Below are 19155 nucleotides of genomic sequence, written 5' to 3'. Positions count from 1 at the left end.
CCCCCCCCCCAAACTTTCTGGCATTAAATTCTGCAGGTTTTATTCTATGCAGCAGGAATTAAACATCAGCTTTCTGGCCATGCACACATCTTAATCCTGTTAGGGAAAGCTGTCTAGGGACACAAAGGGCTGCACTATCCTCTTCATCGCAGTAACACATCCCACCATTGAGTAATCCAATAATTTGAGTTTATCCATAATTTCCTATCTTGCCAATTGCTTGCCAAGTGTGCAGTCTCTATAGTAAAAGACAAACAAGGATAAGTCAATGCCATATACTGATGATGCACAAAAACAACAGACATTTAACTGGGAGAAATCAGCAGTATGAGATGAAACAAGAAAGTCCCTTGAAGGAGAACACAGGGAAAATTTAAGCTTRTACCTGAACTCAAGTCAAGCACATCCCCCAAAGGCAGATGTATTAACGCAAATTTAACACACCAGTTCTTGCTCAAACCTTTGGTGATTATAGTCTATGCCCCTTCTCTAAAATAGCATGTACATCATCCAAAGTACACCCTGATTTCAGAAAAAACAGCCTTTTTATTATTTCTTTATTTCTTCTATTATTTCTTGAGTTGCTCTCCATTAGCACTGTTTATTCAGCGCCCAGGTTCTGGGGTGCAGAAAACACCARTTCCCTGTACAAGGTTCTTCACTACCCTTTAACAGAGACAGCGCACTGAGGCTGCCCATCTGCCCAACTGCAGGGGTTCCGTTCCTCCGAAACGGAGTAAGGAAATAAACTAGTCATATCACTCCATTCAAATCTTAATTTATTCATAGCAAACCAGTCTTCTCCAAGGGACACACAGAAGGACTTGATGTAAACCACTAAAAATAAGATACTACCCAAAACAGCAGGTGACGGTCCCCACCTCATGTCCTTCTGGAAGTCCCTCGGAGCAGCGTCCCCAACATGAATCCCAGCTGGTGCACCTACCTGCAGACAGAGTCCCTTCTCAATGCAGAGCAGTATTGCCTCTGTCTTTTACGAGTGTGTGCCAACACCTTTCCTCATCCTGACGCCTCACTGCTTTCCGCGGGGCTGAGCACCAACAGTCTGCCAGACTGTTGGATTCTGGTTGGAACCAGAATCCACTCGTATAGGAGCTGTGTCGGGCGGCCTCCGAGGGCCCACGCAGGGCAGGGATCGCTGCCCGGGACCCGCACGGCGGGTTTTGCAAGGCCAGGCACCAGCTCTGTGATGGCACTGATCCATCCGGAGAAAACGTTCCAGAGTAAATTAAAAATGGATCTCACCCATCAAGAACGTGTCTTTGAGAGCTGATGACTGAATCTGCAAGTATTGACCAAATGTTTTTATACCAGCTTAAATGCTACAGGAAAAAATGTATCGATACTGTTCTCCTCCTGCCTTTTAATGCTTAAGCGGGCGAAGCCTTTGGCCACAGAAACTGTAGCCTGAATTAACTCTGCGAGCAAACACAGCGACTTGCTTCATTTCCCAGGCAGCTGCCTCACATGAACCGCCTGGTTAATGTCTGGGCACGTCAACCCCCTGGTTAATGTCGGGGCACGTCAACCCCCTGGTTAATGTCTGGGCACGTCAACCCCCTGGTTAACGTTTGGTGCCCAGTCCGAGCAAGCGGCTGAAGGCCCCGGCACCGGGGACAGTGTCCCTGGCGCTCCCAGCTCCGCCAACCCTGTGCTCCTTCCCACTTCCCAGGACACGGCAAGCGGAATCCAGCCCATTCTTCAGCTGCTGGAGAAGAGCTCCAGCTGTTACTTAGTAAGAAAATATAGTCCTCCCTTTGTTTCCCAAACATGTATGTATATACACTAACCTATACTCAGCAGCACATAAATAATGCCTGCAGTAGAGGCAATCTTAGCCTRTAGTAAGGGGAAGAGTCAGGCTTTWAAAAAATGCCTATTTTAACAATCTCTCTGTCCAATTTACGGGTGCAAGTCACTATTCCCATACACACCTCAAGAGAAAAMATGGAAAGGGATTTAAAATGCAGTTTTTGCTTTTCTAGTGCATCAGGAATGCTCTCAAGAACCGTTTCTGTTACCGGATCCCACCCACCTGGGCTGCCCCGAGCCAGACGCCCCGCTTGGCTCCTCGGGTCCCGGTGGCAATCCCCACACAACACAACGGAGCCCCACGTTCTTCCACACACAAACCCAGTGGGTCTCCCAGGACGCTGCACATTACCTGCAAACACTGCCTCGGTCAAAGCACTTCACGCACCTGGAACTGTTGGGAGAATGAAAAGGCAGCACCACTTGCCCAGACGAATTCAGCAGGGCTCATGGCAACGGACAGGACACCAGGGACAATCGACACGACACTGGCTTCAGAAAAAGCTAACTGCACAATAAACCTGCACTTTATAGGCACATCTGTCTATTTGAATCAAAACTCATTAAACACAAAAATCCAATAAAAACTACTTTGCCATCGACAATACACTCCTAACACAGACATATATATTCAATATTTTTCTGTGGTTTATATTGAAACTTAGTTTGTTAAGGAATATAATCATCCCTTAGATATGTTCCCAGAAGAGAAAATAGTGCAACTGCATAATACATACCTACAAATGTATAAAAATGTCTCATTTAAATGCAAACACCAAGAAAGAAGCTTGCTTGAGCAACAAACAACAGAAGAACTGTAAGAGAACCAGCTCCAATTACAATTAGGATATCTATAATCTTATAACTATTGTCTTCCAGTCTGCAACATATTCCAGCAGAAAAACAGAACTGTGAAATAAAAGATTATTCATATAACTAGTTTGTGCAATATYTGACTTGTTGCTATCCCTTATCTCAACCTATACATTTTTTCCCCTTCTTCTCCAGTGCAATCTCACCTCCCAGCTCCTGCAATATATGAAATGTCCCTGTGGAAACCGCGCTCAATCCATCCTACAGAACAGACAAACTCATTGCACCAAGTTACGGATAGGACGAGGGCATTCATATCACTGTAAAGCTACTCGACAGGCTGCCCTCCTCTTCCTCGGGGGGAAGGTAGCACCAGCAGGGCACGGAGAGGCAGCAGCATTCTAATTTTCCTGGTCCAACTTCATTTTGTAATTTAAGCTTAATTTAGTTAATTTTCTAATCTCAGTTCATTCACGACCAGTATTTCTGCTGCCAATGCCGCAGCAAAGCCATATGGCCGCGAGGAAAGGCTGCGACAAAGAAGAAAACCTTGCCATGAGAGACCAGGCTTACCTAATTGTTTTCTCCTTGGTTTATTCCCCTTTTTTATAGCAAAAGGCCAACTGTTCTGCTTTACATGCTGCTGGTGATTCTGGATCGATGGAGTAATTAAAAAGGTGCAGGCAGGTGACAAGGCAGCAGGGCCACGGCTGCCGGGCTCTGCTCCGCCACTTCAGCACCGCTACCCCCTGCACTAAACCACTCCTGAACGCCGGGTTTTCTTCTCTCCTCCTTGGCTATTTCTGCAAGAATGGAAATTTAACATTTCCCACCAAAGTGGCTGAATGAGGGCGGCTTGGAAGATGTCTGCTCAGGGCTCTAGAGCTTCTCGCTTCAGTTTAACAGATGACCATTTTTTGGAAGAGAAAAATACTCCTTTCTCATGAACAAGGAAGTTTTTTCATATTTCTGTATCAGATGAGCACCATCTTTTTTAATAAAAAACATTCTCTATTTCTATATTACAGGCAAAATAACTTCCAGCACTGCACTGAAACAAGCTAAGCATGAAATTACGCCTTATATTTGTACAGTCATTTTTTAGTCTTCAAACAGATCTAGATTAACATTTGGGAACACAACGTAATGCACCCTTTTCTGAGGCTAAAAACAAAGAGCAGAACCACGTCCTAAATGGAAAACAGGCAGATTTACCCTCTCCCTTCCCATTCCCCCCCGCCCCAGGCCAGGGTGGGATGGATGTCATTTAGGCCAAACCTCAGCCAAGTGGTTACAAAGCCCAAGGAAACTGTGCATCCAGGTGTGGGAAAAACAAAGAAGAATAAATTCCTGTACAAACCCAGTTAATTATGTCTTAAGCATGCACTTTTAAAATTCAGTAGAATCTGTTTCCAGCTCAGCATGAAATTGTTCAGGAAAATAGGCAATCTGCATTTAGAGGATGCATAAATACCTTTATTCTTCTTGAGGAGGTTTGGGGAGAGTTTGACATCTTCTGTGTGTTTCAGCAGTTATATGCAACTGCAACAGACAAAAATTGCAAATTTTCTAAAGTATTACCTAAATCAATGGGTGTGTTCACATCACCAACAGGGTAGCACACCATATAGGGTCTAAAAATTATCAGAATTCTAACATAAATCGAAATACATGAAGTCCCCAAGCTAAAATAAGCAACGGGTGACTTAAAATACAGCAGCTAAAACCACTGCTTGTGTTCAGGGGAAAAAACCTCCTCTAAGAACAAACATTTTTCAACGTAAGGGAAAAACTACTGGCCAAGCGTGTGATATCCAGGAGAACTTCCCAAGGAGACGTCCGCGGCAGTTCCCGCGGCGCTACCCGGGGCACGGGGCTGCCCGGCACTAAACAAGTTAAACAAGTTCTCGGGAGTTCACCAAATTTTCTACCCATAACATCAAGTACCAGAACACCAAACTGAAAGGGTCACCCAGTCCTTCAGAATCGCAGCCATACGTGCAATGGATGGATACTGCCCTTCCTTAAGGAAAAGGCCAGAGCGCTGCAGGAAGCTCCTGAAGAAGTTGGTGGATTTGGTGGTTGTTTTATTATTGTTGTTGTTATTTTCTTTTCTTTTTTTCTTTTTTTTAAACATACCTTGATTGGGTCCCTGCTGGAGCAGGGAGGTTGAACCAGGTGATCTCTACATGTCCCTTCCAATTCAACCATTCTGGGATTCTGTGTGATTCAGTGGTCCCGAGCTGACCGGGCAGACCAATTTTTACTTCTTTCCCCTTTCCTTACATCATTTCCCCTTCCTAAGATTCCTGAATCGGAAACCACAAAACCTATCCCAGGGCCCAATTCCCCCGAGCTGAAGCCGTGACTCGGRAATGTCTTCACCTCAGCAGCGAGCTCGAGAACTTACCCTTCCACACAGCGCATTTCAAAAAGCACTCAAAGCCACTGYGGAAAACAATCTAAGAAGGACATTCCTGTACTACTCGCCAGTACGTCCAGAAGTCACGTTTGCCGTTACGCGTCCAGGGGTCTGCAAGGTGCCTGGGTGCCAGCGAGGCACAAGGTGCTGCGGGTGGAACCGCAGCTCCTGGGAGGTGCTGCGGAGGCTGGAGCTGCTCTTCCCGCAACGCCCCGCATGTCCGGTGGCAAATCCCGCTGCCCGGACCCGCAAAGGACACCCCGCTTCCCGGCCTGCTTTGGCCCCAGGCGCCCACCGCCCTGAGCCCTCTGCGGGAGGGAATTACAGTTTAATGTCTTTCTTTGCACACACCAAATAATGTATATGGTGCACACACCAGRTAATGCATATCTGACAGGTGACATAGGCACACATCCGATGACGTAGATCAGGTGAACATCAGATGATATGCATCAGGTAACATACACAAGTCGGATCTTCATTCTTCCTATATGGATATATAAATAATGTGTGTTTGTGTGTGTAACGCCAGGGAGCAGCCGCGCTCGCCTGCCCCTGCACGCAATGGTCACAGGAGGCGCGCGGCCGCCAGCAGCCCTCCCTAACGAGGCATTAATTACGGGATTAGCATCAGGGCCCTGGCAGGGCACCCAGCTAGAGCCCACGTCCAAGCTCCGCGGCGGCACGACCCGCGCAAGGKCTAGGTTTCAGCACAGTGTAAAATACAGCAGATATAAATGCCTTTTACAGAGCATCCATGCAATTTCATTGTCATGCTGTACAGAAGGACTGAAGTAATCTACGCTGAGGATTATGCATAAATAATGAATGACCTTAATTACAGTATCCTTGAGGAAATTAAAAGAAATGTTTAAGTGAAATGTTTATCAGCAATGCAAATCTTTAGCCTGCAAAACAGAAATGGGCTTTCGAGGAGTCAAAACAAAGGCAAAAATAAACAAACAGCAAGTAGAAACCTCTCCCTTCACGGCTGCTGCTCCAAGGCAGCTATTTTTACCTTTCTCCTCTATAAAGACATCCGCGAGCAGCCTCTTGGCACCTCCCGAAAGGTGCTTCACAGCACCATGGAGCGCCCGCTCTGCAGGCCACGAACGCTCCCCTCGCCTATTCTTCCTTCCAGTAGAGGAGCAAAATAAGGGAGCAAATTATCTCATTTTCAAATTAAAAAAAAAAAAAAAAAAAAAAGGTAATCTGATGCGGTTAAATTTTTAAGACCATCAAAAGCAGTACTGACTGCTGAACCTGTTAGCACTGAGGTCCCAAAACTGTGAGTTTAAACTTACTATTTCCAACGGTGTGGCAAACAAGGCAAATTCCCTCCATGTAAAGCCTAAAATAAGAGAATTTAGCACGGTTAAATTGTTCCCAAACCATGAAACAACAGCAAACTMCTTCATTACAAATGGCTTTGTTACCACTTAAGGAAGAAAGATTAAACTTTTACTCAGCTTTTGGGCACCAACATCACACAAGGAACATTGCTCCTGCAATCCCACACAATTCGGAGTGCAGAATGCTCTCCATGGAATCACTTAGGATACTAAGAGCTGTATTCGCCAGAATAATCACAGGGTATTTCATATTATGGAAACCCACATGCTGCTGGCCACTGTCCACACGTATTTTTGCTGACCTCCCCATGTATTGTTTGCTTAACAATGAGGCCAAGACCCTTTGCACAGTCCTTGAGCCAATCCTCAGGCCCAGCCTAGCTAGCCTAGACTAGCATGGACAAAGCACAATTCCCCCTTGTGGTATTCCAGAAAAGAYGAATTACCAACAACTTGAAGGCCTTAGATTAAAAGGCTACGTGGGTGAAAGTGCTGAGGTAAAATTAAAGCATGGGATAAATAACTGGACTGAAAATGCAAGACTGTAATGAAACATCCCAAAGATTTTTAAATTTTGTGCACTGAAAATTTGTTATCGAGAAAGCAATATTATAGAGAAAGCAACCTCTCCTGCAGCATTTAAAATCACTGCACAAAGACATGCCAGGCGCTGTAATAAACTGGGTTAATTTACTTCATTACACTCTTTAAATACGTTCTGAGAAGCAATCCCTGCTGCTCATAAATATTCTAAATACTTCCTACCTGTACGTTCATCTCCCAGACAGTTCAACACACACAAGCACACAGAGCAAAACAGCCATTAACAGTATTTTATTTATTTTCCACAAGGCATGATTTAGCACATTTAATTAAAAGAGCTGAGCTGACTAAAGAAAAGACAGAGTAATAAAAGGCAGAAAATGAGAGAATAAAAGGGAAAGGAACAGGCGCCAAGGGATCCGCACGCGCTCCCCGGGACGGGGCTGCTCAAACCAACGTGCTCTCCGGCACACGCAGAGTCTTTGCAACCCTCCTAATTCCACTTGGGCCCAAACAGGATTCTGGATTTACCAGGACTGATCCCTAAAGCACGGACTGCAGGATTAATGGCCTAATGCTCTAAATAGTGCAGGATTTCAACTTGAACAAAGCTCAAGAACACGCCTGTATTATGCTGGCAAACTCCTATTTCATCTAATAAGTTCCCAAGGAATCGCTATAATATGCGACAGGGCCAAGATGGGGAGTTTGCTCTAAGAAAAGCTAGACAAGCTTAGATCCACAGTGCAAAACCAGCCTATTTTGTCCAAAACTGGGAAAGGAGGGAAAGGAAAAAGAAATCATTACTTATTATTCATTCAAAAACAATAAACACAAAAYTAGTCTGATATTGTCTTCACTACAGAGGTTTTCAAGCACACAATGGAAATCACTGAGGGRAAAAAACCCAACCAAACAACAACAAAACAGGCTGCATTTTTTCCCAAGGAATGTGTAACCACCAACTGCAGCCACCACATGAGCACCTTTCTGAGCTTTCTTGTTTCATRTGAGAGAGAAATAAAATACTACAGCATGGACCTTCTTACATAAGCGAATGTATACAATGCACTGCAACCTGTTAATATAGCGCCAGCGTTATATGCAGTACAAAATAAGAAAGCAAGCCTTATTTAAAAAGAGCAAATATAGTTGGGAATTAGAGAACAACATTATTCTTATTTCTAGCCTAGAAAAAAAGTTTTACTGAACAAGTGAATTACATTTCTTCGTTTGTATGTTGAAGAAAACACTTATCCACCAAATTCGTATTTTAACTTCCCTTAGAAGGTTTATTTTCTAGGTGAAATTTTTGCAAGTCTCCCTGTGAGCCTGTGATAAAGGGGGGACCTCGGGACAGACTGCCCAGGTCTCCGCTGTGGGGATTAGGGACAGCAGGACCCGAGACACAAAGATCAGAGGCCACTACTTTGCACGCGAACAGAAAGCATATCCAAGGCACGGAGAGGCTCCTCCAAAGGTCTCAAACATGCCCTGGGTTGTCACTTCCCTTTACTTTGCCCAGATGGCTCCGTTTCGAGCACTACCATCGATGTTGTGCATGTGTGTAATTAAGAGCGGCTCATGGAAGGAAGAGCTATTTTAGGCACAACTGATACCACACGACAGGATTCGATGCAGGCAGCAAGCTGGGCACGGGCATAAGGCAGATACGGAGGCTCTTCAGATATTTAAGTATATTTGGAGATGAGGAACCGGGCCAGGTACAAAATCAGGCCAACACAACCTGCTGAAACAAAATCCTCTCTTATGGAAAGGGCGAAGAATTTTCAAAAAGAAAGGGAGAAGACACTGGGCAGATAAACTCAGGATTATGGGAGCACATAACTAAATATTTCAAATTGACTTTTAATTTTAATAGAATCCTAAGAGTAAATCCATACAACATAATGCACAAAGATTACTTTGATGTTACACATAAAAAATAAATAAATAAATAAATAAATAAATAAAAAACACTGCCTATATTTAAGGCATGATCTAATTAAAGAAAAGTCCCAGATAACACTAAAGGTGCAATTAGGAAAAGATCAATATGCAAGACTTAACAGTAAATTTTACAGATGCTCAGATGAGCTAGTCAGCAGCTTTTAATTACTGAGTCAAGCTTTTAATTATGTGGAATAAAGCTCAATGCAGAGGAGCCAAAGCTCACACCACGCTGCTGCAGAACTGCTCCCTAGGGCCTAACCTGGGAGTGCCTGCAAGCTCCTTGCTCATGAACCTGGAGGGCTTCTGCAGCCAGACCTCCACGGCAAGTGGCACCTTTCTGCTTCCAGCGGTTGGTGTCTCACAAAGGACACAAAAGAGCAGATGTTATTCTTATTATCACGTTTTTCAGCATGTCAACAGGATAGCAAGAGGCTTTTTTCTTCTTTAAACCAGAATAGGTTCCCAAGGACGAGGAGGACGACATTGGAATAAATTTCACTCTAATTCTTTAGTCATTATTATGCAAACACATTCTCCCTTTGCATTGGGCAATCAAGGCCCTGGAGAGTGTCTATAGCTAAGAACTCCCATTACAGCAGACACGAACGCTCCACGAGACCTCTGCTGAAAGGAGAGTCCCAGCACGGCATTCAGATACACAAACAACCATGGCATTGTTGTGGTCAACATCAACAGTTCACATTATTAAATTCCATACTGCACTAAGAAACAAATATCAAAATCAACTATGATGATAAATCTGATTACTATTTCTTTTGAAATCTTCCCCAAAACTCTGTAAAATTCAGTCATAAAAGCAGTGACTTAAAGCCAAGATAAAAACACTAGCCACACTTTGCAAAATAGAAAAATTGCAACACGTGCCAACCTAGCACGATGCATCACATCACCTTATCACCCTGAGCACTTGCTCAGCGATTCAGATTTCTCTAACATTTTATTCTATTTCTTAAAATGTTCCTACGACTCACGAGCCAAAATAACCCAAGAGGAGACATAACTTTTAGGCAATATCCATTATCAAAACTTCCAATGCTAGAAGTATACATGGTTCTTACGAATACTCTCTGGGAGAAACTAGTTTTACGACAACTAAGAGATTGATTGTCGAAAAACTCTGCAGGTGGGTAGGTCTGAGTCTGACATGTGCTTTGCAAAAAGAAAAGCCAGAGTCTGAAAATAATCTCCAGTAATAATTTCAAGTAGTCTCATGATGCATTTGCTGAACATTAAAAAAGCTCTCCATTCACATCTTTAGGACACAAGGTACACCTCTCCCCATGCAGTCTTTTCACACTGACTTAGGAAGCATCAACCAAAAGAATAAAAATAACCCATACAAACTCTTAAGGTATCAGAAAAAAAAAAAAACACCACAGGTCAAAAAAATAATCAAAACTGAGGAGAGCAAGCTGTAAATTTCCACACAGCTTTTAAGCAGAGTCCTGTTACAAGTACACTAGAGTCATCCAACTTTGGGGCAGCAAGAGAGAACACATTTGCAACTACATCATGAACATGTCATTTTTCTGTCAGCTACCATAGGTGAAGAGTGCTCCTGACATCTTCAATATTTCAGTATTTACTGTAAACCAAGCTTGAATCCATTTATGGTATTTAAAATAAYTAAATACTTTAGAGAAACAAATCCTTACACTACAAAGTATCCCTCCGTTCATCCTAAGATGGGATTCACAGTGTGTTGGAGAGCACATCATCATCTGGAAGCAGTCTATAAAAACCAGTAAGCACCACATCCCCCAGGAACGCAGCCTTTTGCTGCTGTGTGTGTTTCTGCTGAAGCGTGCACTCAGAAAGGTATTTTCTTGAACTGTGTGATTAAAAAAAAAACCTACAAATAAACTTTGTGTTGTCACAGTAGTCAAATCAACACTTGACATTTTATTTGTCTGCARGTTTGTGACCAGATTTCAGTGTAATGTACATATTGATCCAACTATTATTAAATCTTTATGCTATGCTATTAAAAGTATCTGCTACCATTGCTACTGCAGACAGTCTCATGCACACAGTAACCTGACAAGCAAATGTGTTTCTATGGAAACTACTGAAATGAATATCTGATTTTCTAAACTTGGTCATAACCCCAAACTTTTATTGCAGCTTCCAAATGCCTCCTTCACGCGCTTTACAAGATCACAATACAGCCATTTTCTCTTCAAGAGCAGTAATTTGTTATAACATTTGAATAAATTAATTTTCTTCTTTTTTTCCCCCAAAACAACATTTTAATAATTTCTAACAGCTTTACAACAAATCCCCTTTTTTTTGTACTACTTAAGATGTAGTTAATACTGAAACAAAAATATATCTGCATAATGTATTAGGTACCAGAGTCATAATATTAAAGATTTGTCACTGCTTTATAAAAAACTAAAGCGTATATTCAACGTTCTAAAGCTACATTAAAAGCATCATTTATCCTGCAAAGACAAGCATTCAAAAATTACAATTTCATCTCAGTTATATGCACTCATATGTTAAGAATTCACTTTGCTTCACAATTACGGCTTCATTCAATACAGATGCTCCTCATCTTCATTTCCCCATGTTCACCACATTTTCTTACTCAGTCTGGGCAGGAAACTGCCCATCAAGAGCTGCCTACAGAGACAGCTTTTAAATCTGAAAATACCAAATTTAACTCAGAATTCTGAATCTGAAACTAAAGTTAGAACAAAACTCCACTGCAGAGAAACATCATTTCAAATCCTTTAATCATGAATCAAGGGGGGAAAAAAGCAACTTCCCTAGAGCTTTCTGACTCCAGGATGAGCCTCTCTGCCACCACGACTCCCAGATGAGGGTGAACATTGCCCCTCTCGCAGTGACCACCCCAGGCACAAAACCCTAAAGATTCTCCTGACGTAGCTGGGGAGAAGGGCCCTCTTAGACTAGCTGTGAAAACCTAACTTGTGGAAAATGAAATCAAAATCTACCTGAGAAGATGCCAGGCTGTTAAACTGCCTCCTGATGCTGAGGGGTCTCAGCAGGTTTTTAAACGTGGTCTTGGTGGCACCGCTGTGAGGACCGTAACAGGTCACCTGCGGCGTCCTTACCGGGCACCACGACCTCAGTAACTCGCACCACTCATGAAGTTGTTTCAAGATGCTAAACCCTGCGCTCCACTTCCTAAGATTATGCACTAAATCTCTGTGCAAAAGAGGCTGTGTTTGGACTTTGGTGTGCTCTGAGCCAATTAAATTTAAATGGCATCGGGAACAAGACTCGGAGTTACTAAGAAAGTATTCATAACCCTCATAGCTCGCTCTTCGTTGCCTCTGTTATGTTCAATAACAGGCAGACATAGGCAACAGTGAAGAGGAAGATCAAGCCACTTTTGAGATAAAAGGAGCAAAGCTCCACTTTTTACTCGTATCTTCTTTTTGAGATCTCTTTGAATGCTGTGATTTAACTTGGATGCTAATGCTCCAATGTGCTTTAAGCAGCATCTCCTTGGTTGTGAGCACATCTTGCAGAGTGAACTGACTTTTAGACTGTCAGGACAGGAGTTTTGTTTTAAGTATAAATAAGACTATGTCCTCAAACAGACCTGAAAGCCTTCGGACCAGTCAGCTGCATATTTTGTATGTTCCAGGAGAATCATCTGCTAGGAATAACAGATTGGATTTGATTAGTTCAAAGCATTTAAAAAAATGTATTTGCAATCCCTTCCTTGGGCCAGCTATCTCTTCATTTATCTCTATTATTTCACCTATTTAATCTCAGTACTAAGTAAGACCGCCCTCAGAGGCCCCAAGAACCAACTTCTCAAAGCAGCAGAGTCATTCTTAATAAATACTTACAGCAGCATCCTCATCAAGGCTAGCACTGAAGGCTACCCCTACAAGGTAAGCAAACTTAAATGTTATTTGGTTGTTTTGTTTGTGTGTTTCTATGGGTTTGGGCTGGCCAGAAAAATTCCTAACTGATTCATCCTCCATAAAATGCACCATGTAAGAACAACACTGGTCAGCATGTATCTGCTATCTCACTTAAGGGGAAAAGGAAGAAAACAGAAGAGGAGAAAAAAAAAAAAAAAGCAAGCAACACCAGCAGCATTACCGAATGCATTATTCTGCATTAGCAGAGAGCAACAGTCAAAACAAGGCAACCTGGGCTGTGGGCATGGTGCTAACAGAAAGCCAAACTCCTGGCCTGCTGGGGTAGTATTTTTGCAGCTCCTCCACGAGGTCCTGCTGCAGAGCYGCTGCTGAATGGCTGTCCAGTATCAACCTGCTCCTTAAGCAGGAAATAACTTCAAGAAGTCCACGTTTTTCTTTCACCAGGGGTACCAAGGGAGATGCAATAAAGACGACTGGCCTGAACGCCAGCTGGGGCTGGTCAGCATCTCGCTTGCGAGTTGTTCGGCAGTAWCGCCAACCCAGCACAGCACCAGCTCCCAACAGCAGCTCCCGTGCTCGGCACCAAGCTGTGTCTCCTTCCGCGAGCCATCACCACTTACGTTTCAGCATCACTGCACGCTTCCCTCTACGAACCCTTTACAAGGCAATGGGTCCTGGGACTAAAAGGACATGCAAAGGTGACCTCCTATGTCCAAACACAAAGCCACACAAGCTCAAATCTTCCCCCTCCACTTAATGATCAGGGTAATGGAACAAACGATTTAAATATTAGGTTTCTGTCCCCTTTAAATYTCTATTAGTGTATTTATTCTGTTGTACCATTTTGATATTTTTGCGGAAATATTCCATTTATGTTGTATTTTATACTTAGAAATCTTCATTGCTCAGAGGTATTCACAGACTGACAAATACACTACGTAAGTGAGAGCACTTAATGTTTACAAAAAAAGAAACCCAAAACACCACAATATGTTATGTCCAACAACTTGTGGCACATACYGCAAGGAGGTTTTAGCAGTCTGCTCTATAGGGGCACACAGAAGTTTAAGMAAACATTTCTAATTGCTCCACCAGAACACCGAGTTTCGGCAGAACTGGATGAAGATTCTTGCTGGACATCCATAACAGATCAGATGATTACGGTATTTGGGATTTTTTTATTTCAAAAAATGCATGTTGACCCAGTAATAAATATCACCCTCTATTCCAGCAAAAAAAAAAAATTAGGTCTTTGAACAAATGAACTTGCAAGACAAAATTCCTAYGAATTTAATGGACAGGAATATAACGCATTTATAAAGAAATTACTGTATACATTATTGTACTATTACTTCAAGTGTATAGATATACTAAAACAAAACCCCACAAGCTTCAAACAGGGTTTCTCAATCTTTAATTATGACTACCAATAAGGRAAAAAAAAGTTTTACTGCAATTACTTGTACAAGTTCTGTATATTAAAATGTTGTTCCAACATTTTAAGTTGGTCAAAAAGATGAGGATAAAATAAGCAAACTATTTTTTCTCGGTGTGCTCTTACTRTAATTTCAGTTATCTCGCAAAAGGAAAAGCCTAATAAATTTCCAATAAAACTGTGTCAGTGTCCTCACATACTAAATATCACTTTAAAAACTTTGCAAACCATTTTACAATCAATAATTTTTCTGGGATAGCAGTAAAATATGCATGGTAGCAACATTAGTACAGCATTTACCAGGCCTTCCAGTAGAAATAAAATTATTTATTCAAGACAGCTTCCTTCTCAAAACTGAGGGCAAACAGCTTCTACATGCTGAAGTCCTAGTGAAAATACGATTTCTGCACAGAAATTCTGCATTCCATGTTCTGTGTTAATGAACTGAATATTTAAAAAAACCCAAGTAGCCAAATGCAGTATAATTCAAAATAAGAGTCCACAATTAGAAAATATTTTGCTTATTTTCAAGGCTAGACAAGGATCAAAAAGTCAAACTCATACTTGTCAGTTCTAGATGTTTTCCAGAAAGAAATAAGACTGGAGTGGGGAAGAATATTAATCTTTTTTTAAATCTAGATCAACGTAAAGAAACTGATGTTAAGGTTCAGATAAAATTTCTTAGTCTAATATTTTATATTGTTTTTACTACATTTTTTTTAAATTATATTTTTTTACTACAAATCATCAAAAAAGCAGACCATACTTAAAAAAAAAATCTATGATCACTTTTCTGCAGCTGACCAGCTGACATAAATTTTTTTCGTTTTATTCATAATATGCCAGATTCTAATATTTATTAATATCTATTATCTATTTGTAAATACAATATTTCTATTATACAGAAAAACAGGGAAAATAAACAATACCATAATGTTTTGGAAATGCATTAGAACAGTAACAAGTGAGGATTTACATTGCTCAGCCATGTGCACGTTTGGAAGGTGAAAGTCCTGTCTTCCTGACATTTTGCTGACTGCTGCATGACAAATACCTTGAAATGAAAATACTGTGAAACGAAAATACTGTGAAATTATTTATTACAGCTATGAACCCATATCCCCAAAACTTTTTGGAAGGATAGCAATGATTTAATCTGCTGTCRAAGCCATGGATCTGTGGTTATAAGGGCTTTTTAAAGCCCTTACATTTTTAAAGCCCTTACACACATACACTTTATACTATATATAGTCTATGCATTTATGATAAGAGCGGTATACTCAGACACACCTTTTGTCTATTGCCAACACTAAGTGCATTACAAGAGCAGTTCCACTAATTGTAATTAGCCTTGTTTCAATCCTCTTAGAGATTCAAATTACCCTCCTCTTCCATATGCTTCACCTGAACTCCTGAAGGATAAGACATTAATTTACAGCACAAAGAAAAGATAAAACACCCCCCATACTCATTTCACAAGATTTTTTTCCTCCTTCCCAGTGGGATTTTCCACAGGTTGATAATCTGAACTGTATTCAGGAATCAATTTTAGCTTCCATAGGTTACTATCAAGTTTATTACAAGTCCTAATCAGAGATTATGTCATTTCTTTTGTTTTTTGTTCTTTTTGGCACGCCATCTGCCCTGTGAATGTCTGCCCTGCAAATTTACCATTACAGGATGAAGACGAGTTGCTTCTGTCAAGGTTCCCTTTCCATGAAGGCTCCCTGTAGTAAATTACAGTGCTAAAAATATCGGGAGTGAGACAAGCCTCTCTGCTCCATCTGCATTTGAGACTTTATCCTCATGTTTTCATAGGGCAGAAGGAGTCACAGTAGCTTTAAGAAGTTTTCACTCAGCAAGAGTTAAGAGTTTAAGAGTGCTTCCAATTAAATAACTTCCACAAAAGTTTAAAAAAAATAAAAATAGAGTGTCAATGGTAAGCAGAATGACATTTGTTTAAGGAACAAAAAAAAAAAAGGCATGCTTTTATTTCATTCCTTTGGTTTTCTGTTCCACACATCAGAAAGCTCTATCAGTTCTACCGACAGTACACATGCAAAACTCAGATCTTCTTACAGCAAAGGTCAAGCCCCAAGATAACTAAACTTCTGAAATTAATTCAGAAACCACTAAAATACAACAATAGAGAGAGAGAAAAAAAAAGTATTTCAGGTTCCAGTATTTTGTCTGTTTGAATCAGAAAAATGATTCAGAAAGTACAGAAAAACATATGAGGTCAAATGCTTCCAACAAGACTTTGGCCTTCAAAGATTAAACGTGGCACTTACCCCTTAGAGCCGGCAGCAGAGACCTCTCTTTCTTGTCATCACATTTATTACATTCACTGAAGTACAGGAGTAAAAAGACGTCCACAAGCACCCACAGGAGAGAAGTGGCCAGAACCACCTTGCAGTAAACAAATCTCCTCATTGCTTTACTTCGTTTCTAGCTCACGAGCTGAGGAAAGACGTATTGAGCTCGCACGGTTAGAATCCAGCATGGGAGCAGGGACAAGCATCCCCCTGCAATTATTAAAAAGAGTCCAGATCAGCTAACAAGTATACAAAGTTTGAACAAAAATGCATAAAGTGCAGTGTTGATGTATCTCAATTATTTGTTCCTTTCCATATGTATGGATACTTTTGTTTGCCAATCCACTGTTCCAGGATGTCCTCTGAACAGTAAAAGCACAGATTTTATCTTASGGAGAAATGTCATCCTGCATTTTTGAATGCCCTCTGCCACCCCAAACACGCCCGCAAAGGAGCACTGCGGACATCCATGCACCTGGCCAGCAGCAGCACATCTGGTCAAGAGAAGCCAAGTGTAAAACTCTTCAAGTCCCCGCAGCCTCCCAGCTCCCACTCCTGAATACACGGCTGCATTCAGACCCCCTGCACCTACCTGTATAAAGTGCATCCCACGTCAAGGCAGGGCTTTCTGCTGCCCCTTTGCAAAGCAGGGTCTTAACACTGAACTGCACRATGACTTTCCCAATACCTAAAATAAAAGAAAAAAAATATTACAACATGACTGTATTTTCTAAGACACAAAAAAAGTTTCTTTTAATTAAGGAAGTTCTCATGTTTTATCCACATCTACCTATGTTAATTAAACRTAAATTTCTAAGCACTATTTTCTATTCCAGCTCAGAAAAGGTCTTCACTTCTCAAACCAACAGTATTAAGACTGGCAAAACCTGGTCTTTCCCAGCTACCTCACTCCCTCCTGGCCTGGCTTTCTTTGTACTTACTCAGATTTATATCATACCACTTTGCATTGCTGTATTACTTGCTAGTTAAACAATTTCTGGCAATTTCAAAACAATATTCACAAAGAACAAATACTCACAAATATAAATTTGGCCATTATCACACATGACACTAATGCAAGTATGAAAGAATCATAGACAGCTGATAAACTTTATCTCCATGCTCAAAACGAGGTGAAAAACACCTCTGAGAGCACTTCCATGGGCCACAAACACAGTCACGTTCAYGGTCTGGTGAACAAGGGAGTTCACTTTAAATAGCTCTGAAACGCTTTAAAATAAATTTATAAAACATCTTAATAGCAACTAAGTTGAATTAATGAGGTAGCAGTCACTTAAATACATTTTCCCAAATTATCCTTGAAGTGTTGTTTCACTACATTATGATCAGTAAAGTTTTCTGTACATCTTAATGTATGAACTCCAGCAATAGATCTTTCTGCAATCAAAAAAAAAAGTGACTTACAGCCACTTGATTAAAAATCTGAAGGGCTCAGAAACATTAGTCTCAGGTTAGCACAGCTCATTTTCATGCTAGGCAACAGGAACAGTTTAATTATAGGAAGCAAATTACAAAGAAAAAAAACAAATTAAGGCAGATCTTTATTAGAAAAAGGGGAGAGAACAGCTCGAGTGTTAACTGTGCCCTCACGGTCTCYGTCACCATGGTGGCTGTAATTGGCTTTTGCACCGTTGAGCAGAATAGTTATTTGTTCGGCACCAGCTGAGGCACAAAGGCACTTCCTCCCCAAGCACTTAATAATAGAGATTTTTTTTCCTCATAATTCTCATCTTAATGCAAATGACCAAACCTCACAAGTGCAGCAGCCACGGACGGGGGATTGGGAAAATCCCCTGTTCCCAAAGCTGTACAGTTTTAAGCGTACACTCGGTAGCAGAACCCTGCAGCCTAGTGCTGCATTTTAGCAAGCAGTGCCGTTCAGCACCTGAATAAAGCTGATGCAACAGGCTATTTTAAATTGAATAGCACAGGGATATTTTTTTTTTTAATAGCTAACATTTAGATTAAATATTTCTCCCTCTAAAAATAAGATAAACAAGCCTGTTTTATACTCTGAAGCCCAGCTAATTCCATCTGACTGTGGGAGGTGGGCAGTGCCAGTGGCCCCAGTTCTCACCATTAGCCTACACTGCTTGCCAGCAAAGTGAAACAGTAGCAGACAACCAAGGTTTCTATTCTACATATCCTATAAATACTTCTTTTAAGGAATAAAAATAATGTATTTCACTGCCATAAGGAAAAAAAATCAGCATCAGATATTTTATTTCAGCACTCTATATAAAYTCAGCCAATTATGTTCCAACTGTACACTTTAATATCTGTAGGAAATCTTAGATGTACTGTATATAAATATGAAGCAGTGAAGGGTTAAATTTCTTATTGAAACAAAAGTTCCAAATTCCTAATAGAAGCAGCATCTRTTTGGGGTGGGAAGGAGGTTTTGAGAGACCCAGCAAAGGGTTTGATCTCTCGGGTATCTAGCTCCACTGATCCAACTTGCTTCCCGGAGGGATGTGCCTGGGAATAACCACCTGTGGTGCCAGCAAGATGCTTCTCAAGGGATACTCTGGGCTTTCCTTACGGACATTCAAGGAAGCAAAGTTTTCAGGAGGAAGGGAAA

The 19155-nt window shown here is 41.3% G+C and overlaps 1 protein-coding gene across 1 annotated transcript in view; it reads right to left on the bottom strand.

Annotated features, from left to right (window-relative positions):
- The window catches only part of GALNT13 (polypeptide N-acetylgalactosaminyltransferase 13), a 70888-nt gene extending 53655 nt beyond the window's left edge, over window positions 1-17233 (bottom strand). Inside the window, exons 1-2 of the mRNA XM_026038162.1 lie at window positions 17146-17233; window positions 16530-16763 (exon numbers count right to left, since the gene is read on the bottom strand). Of these exons, the coding sequence (XP_025893947.1) occupies window positions 16530-16671 (142 nt within the window). The 5' untranslated portion in view covers window positions 16672-16763; window positions 17146-17233. The remainder of the gene's footprint in view (window positions 1-16529; window positions 16764-17145) is intronic.
- Between the last annotated feature and the right edge of the window lie 1922 nt (window positions 17234-19155).

The sequence above is a fragment of the Nothoprocta perdicaria genome, unplaced genomic scaffold, assembly GCF_003342845.1.
Source record: "Nothoprocta perdicaria isolate Ctin4 unplaced genomic scaffold, notPer1 scaffold_203, whole genome shotgun sequence".
Lineage (NCBI taxonomy): Eukaryota > Metazoa > Chordata > Aves > Tinamiformes > Tinamidae > Nothoprocta > Nothoprocta perdicaria.
The sequence above is the reverse complement of the archived record's forward strand: the minus strand, read 5'-3'. Positions and strand labels throughout refer to the sequence as shown.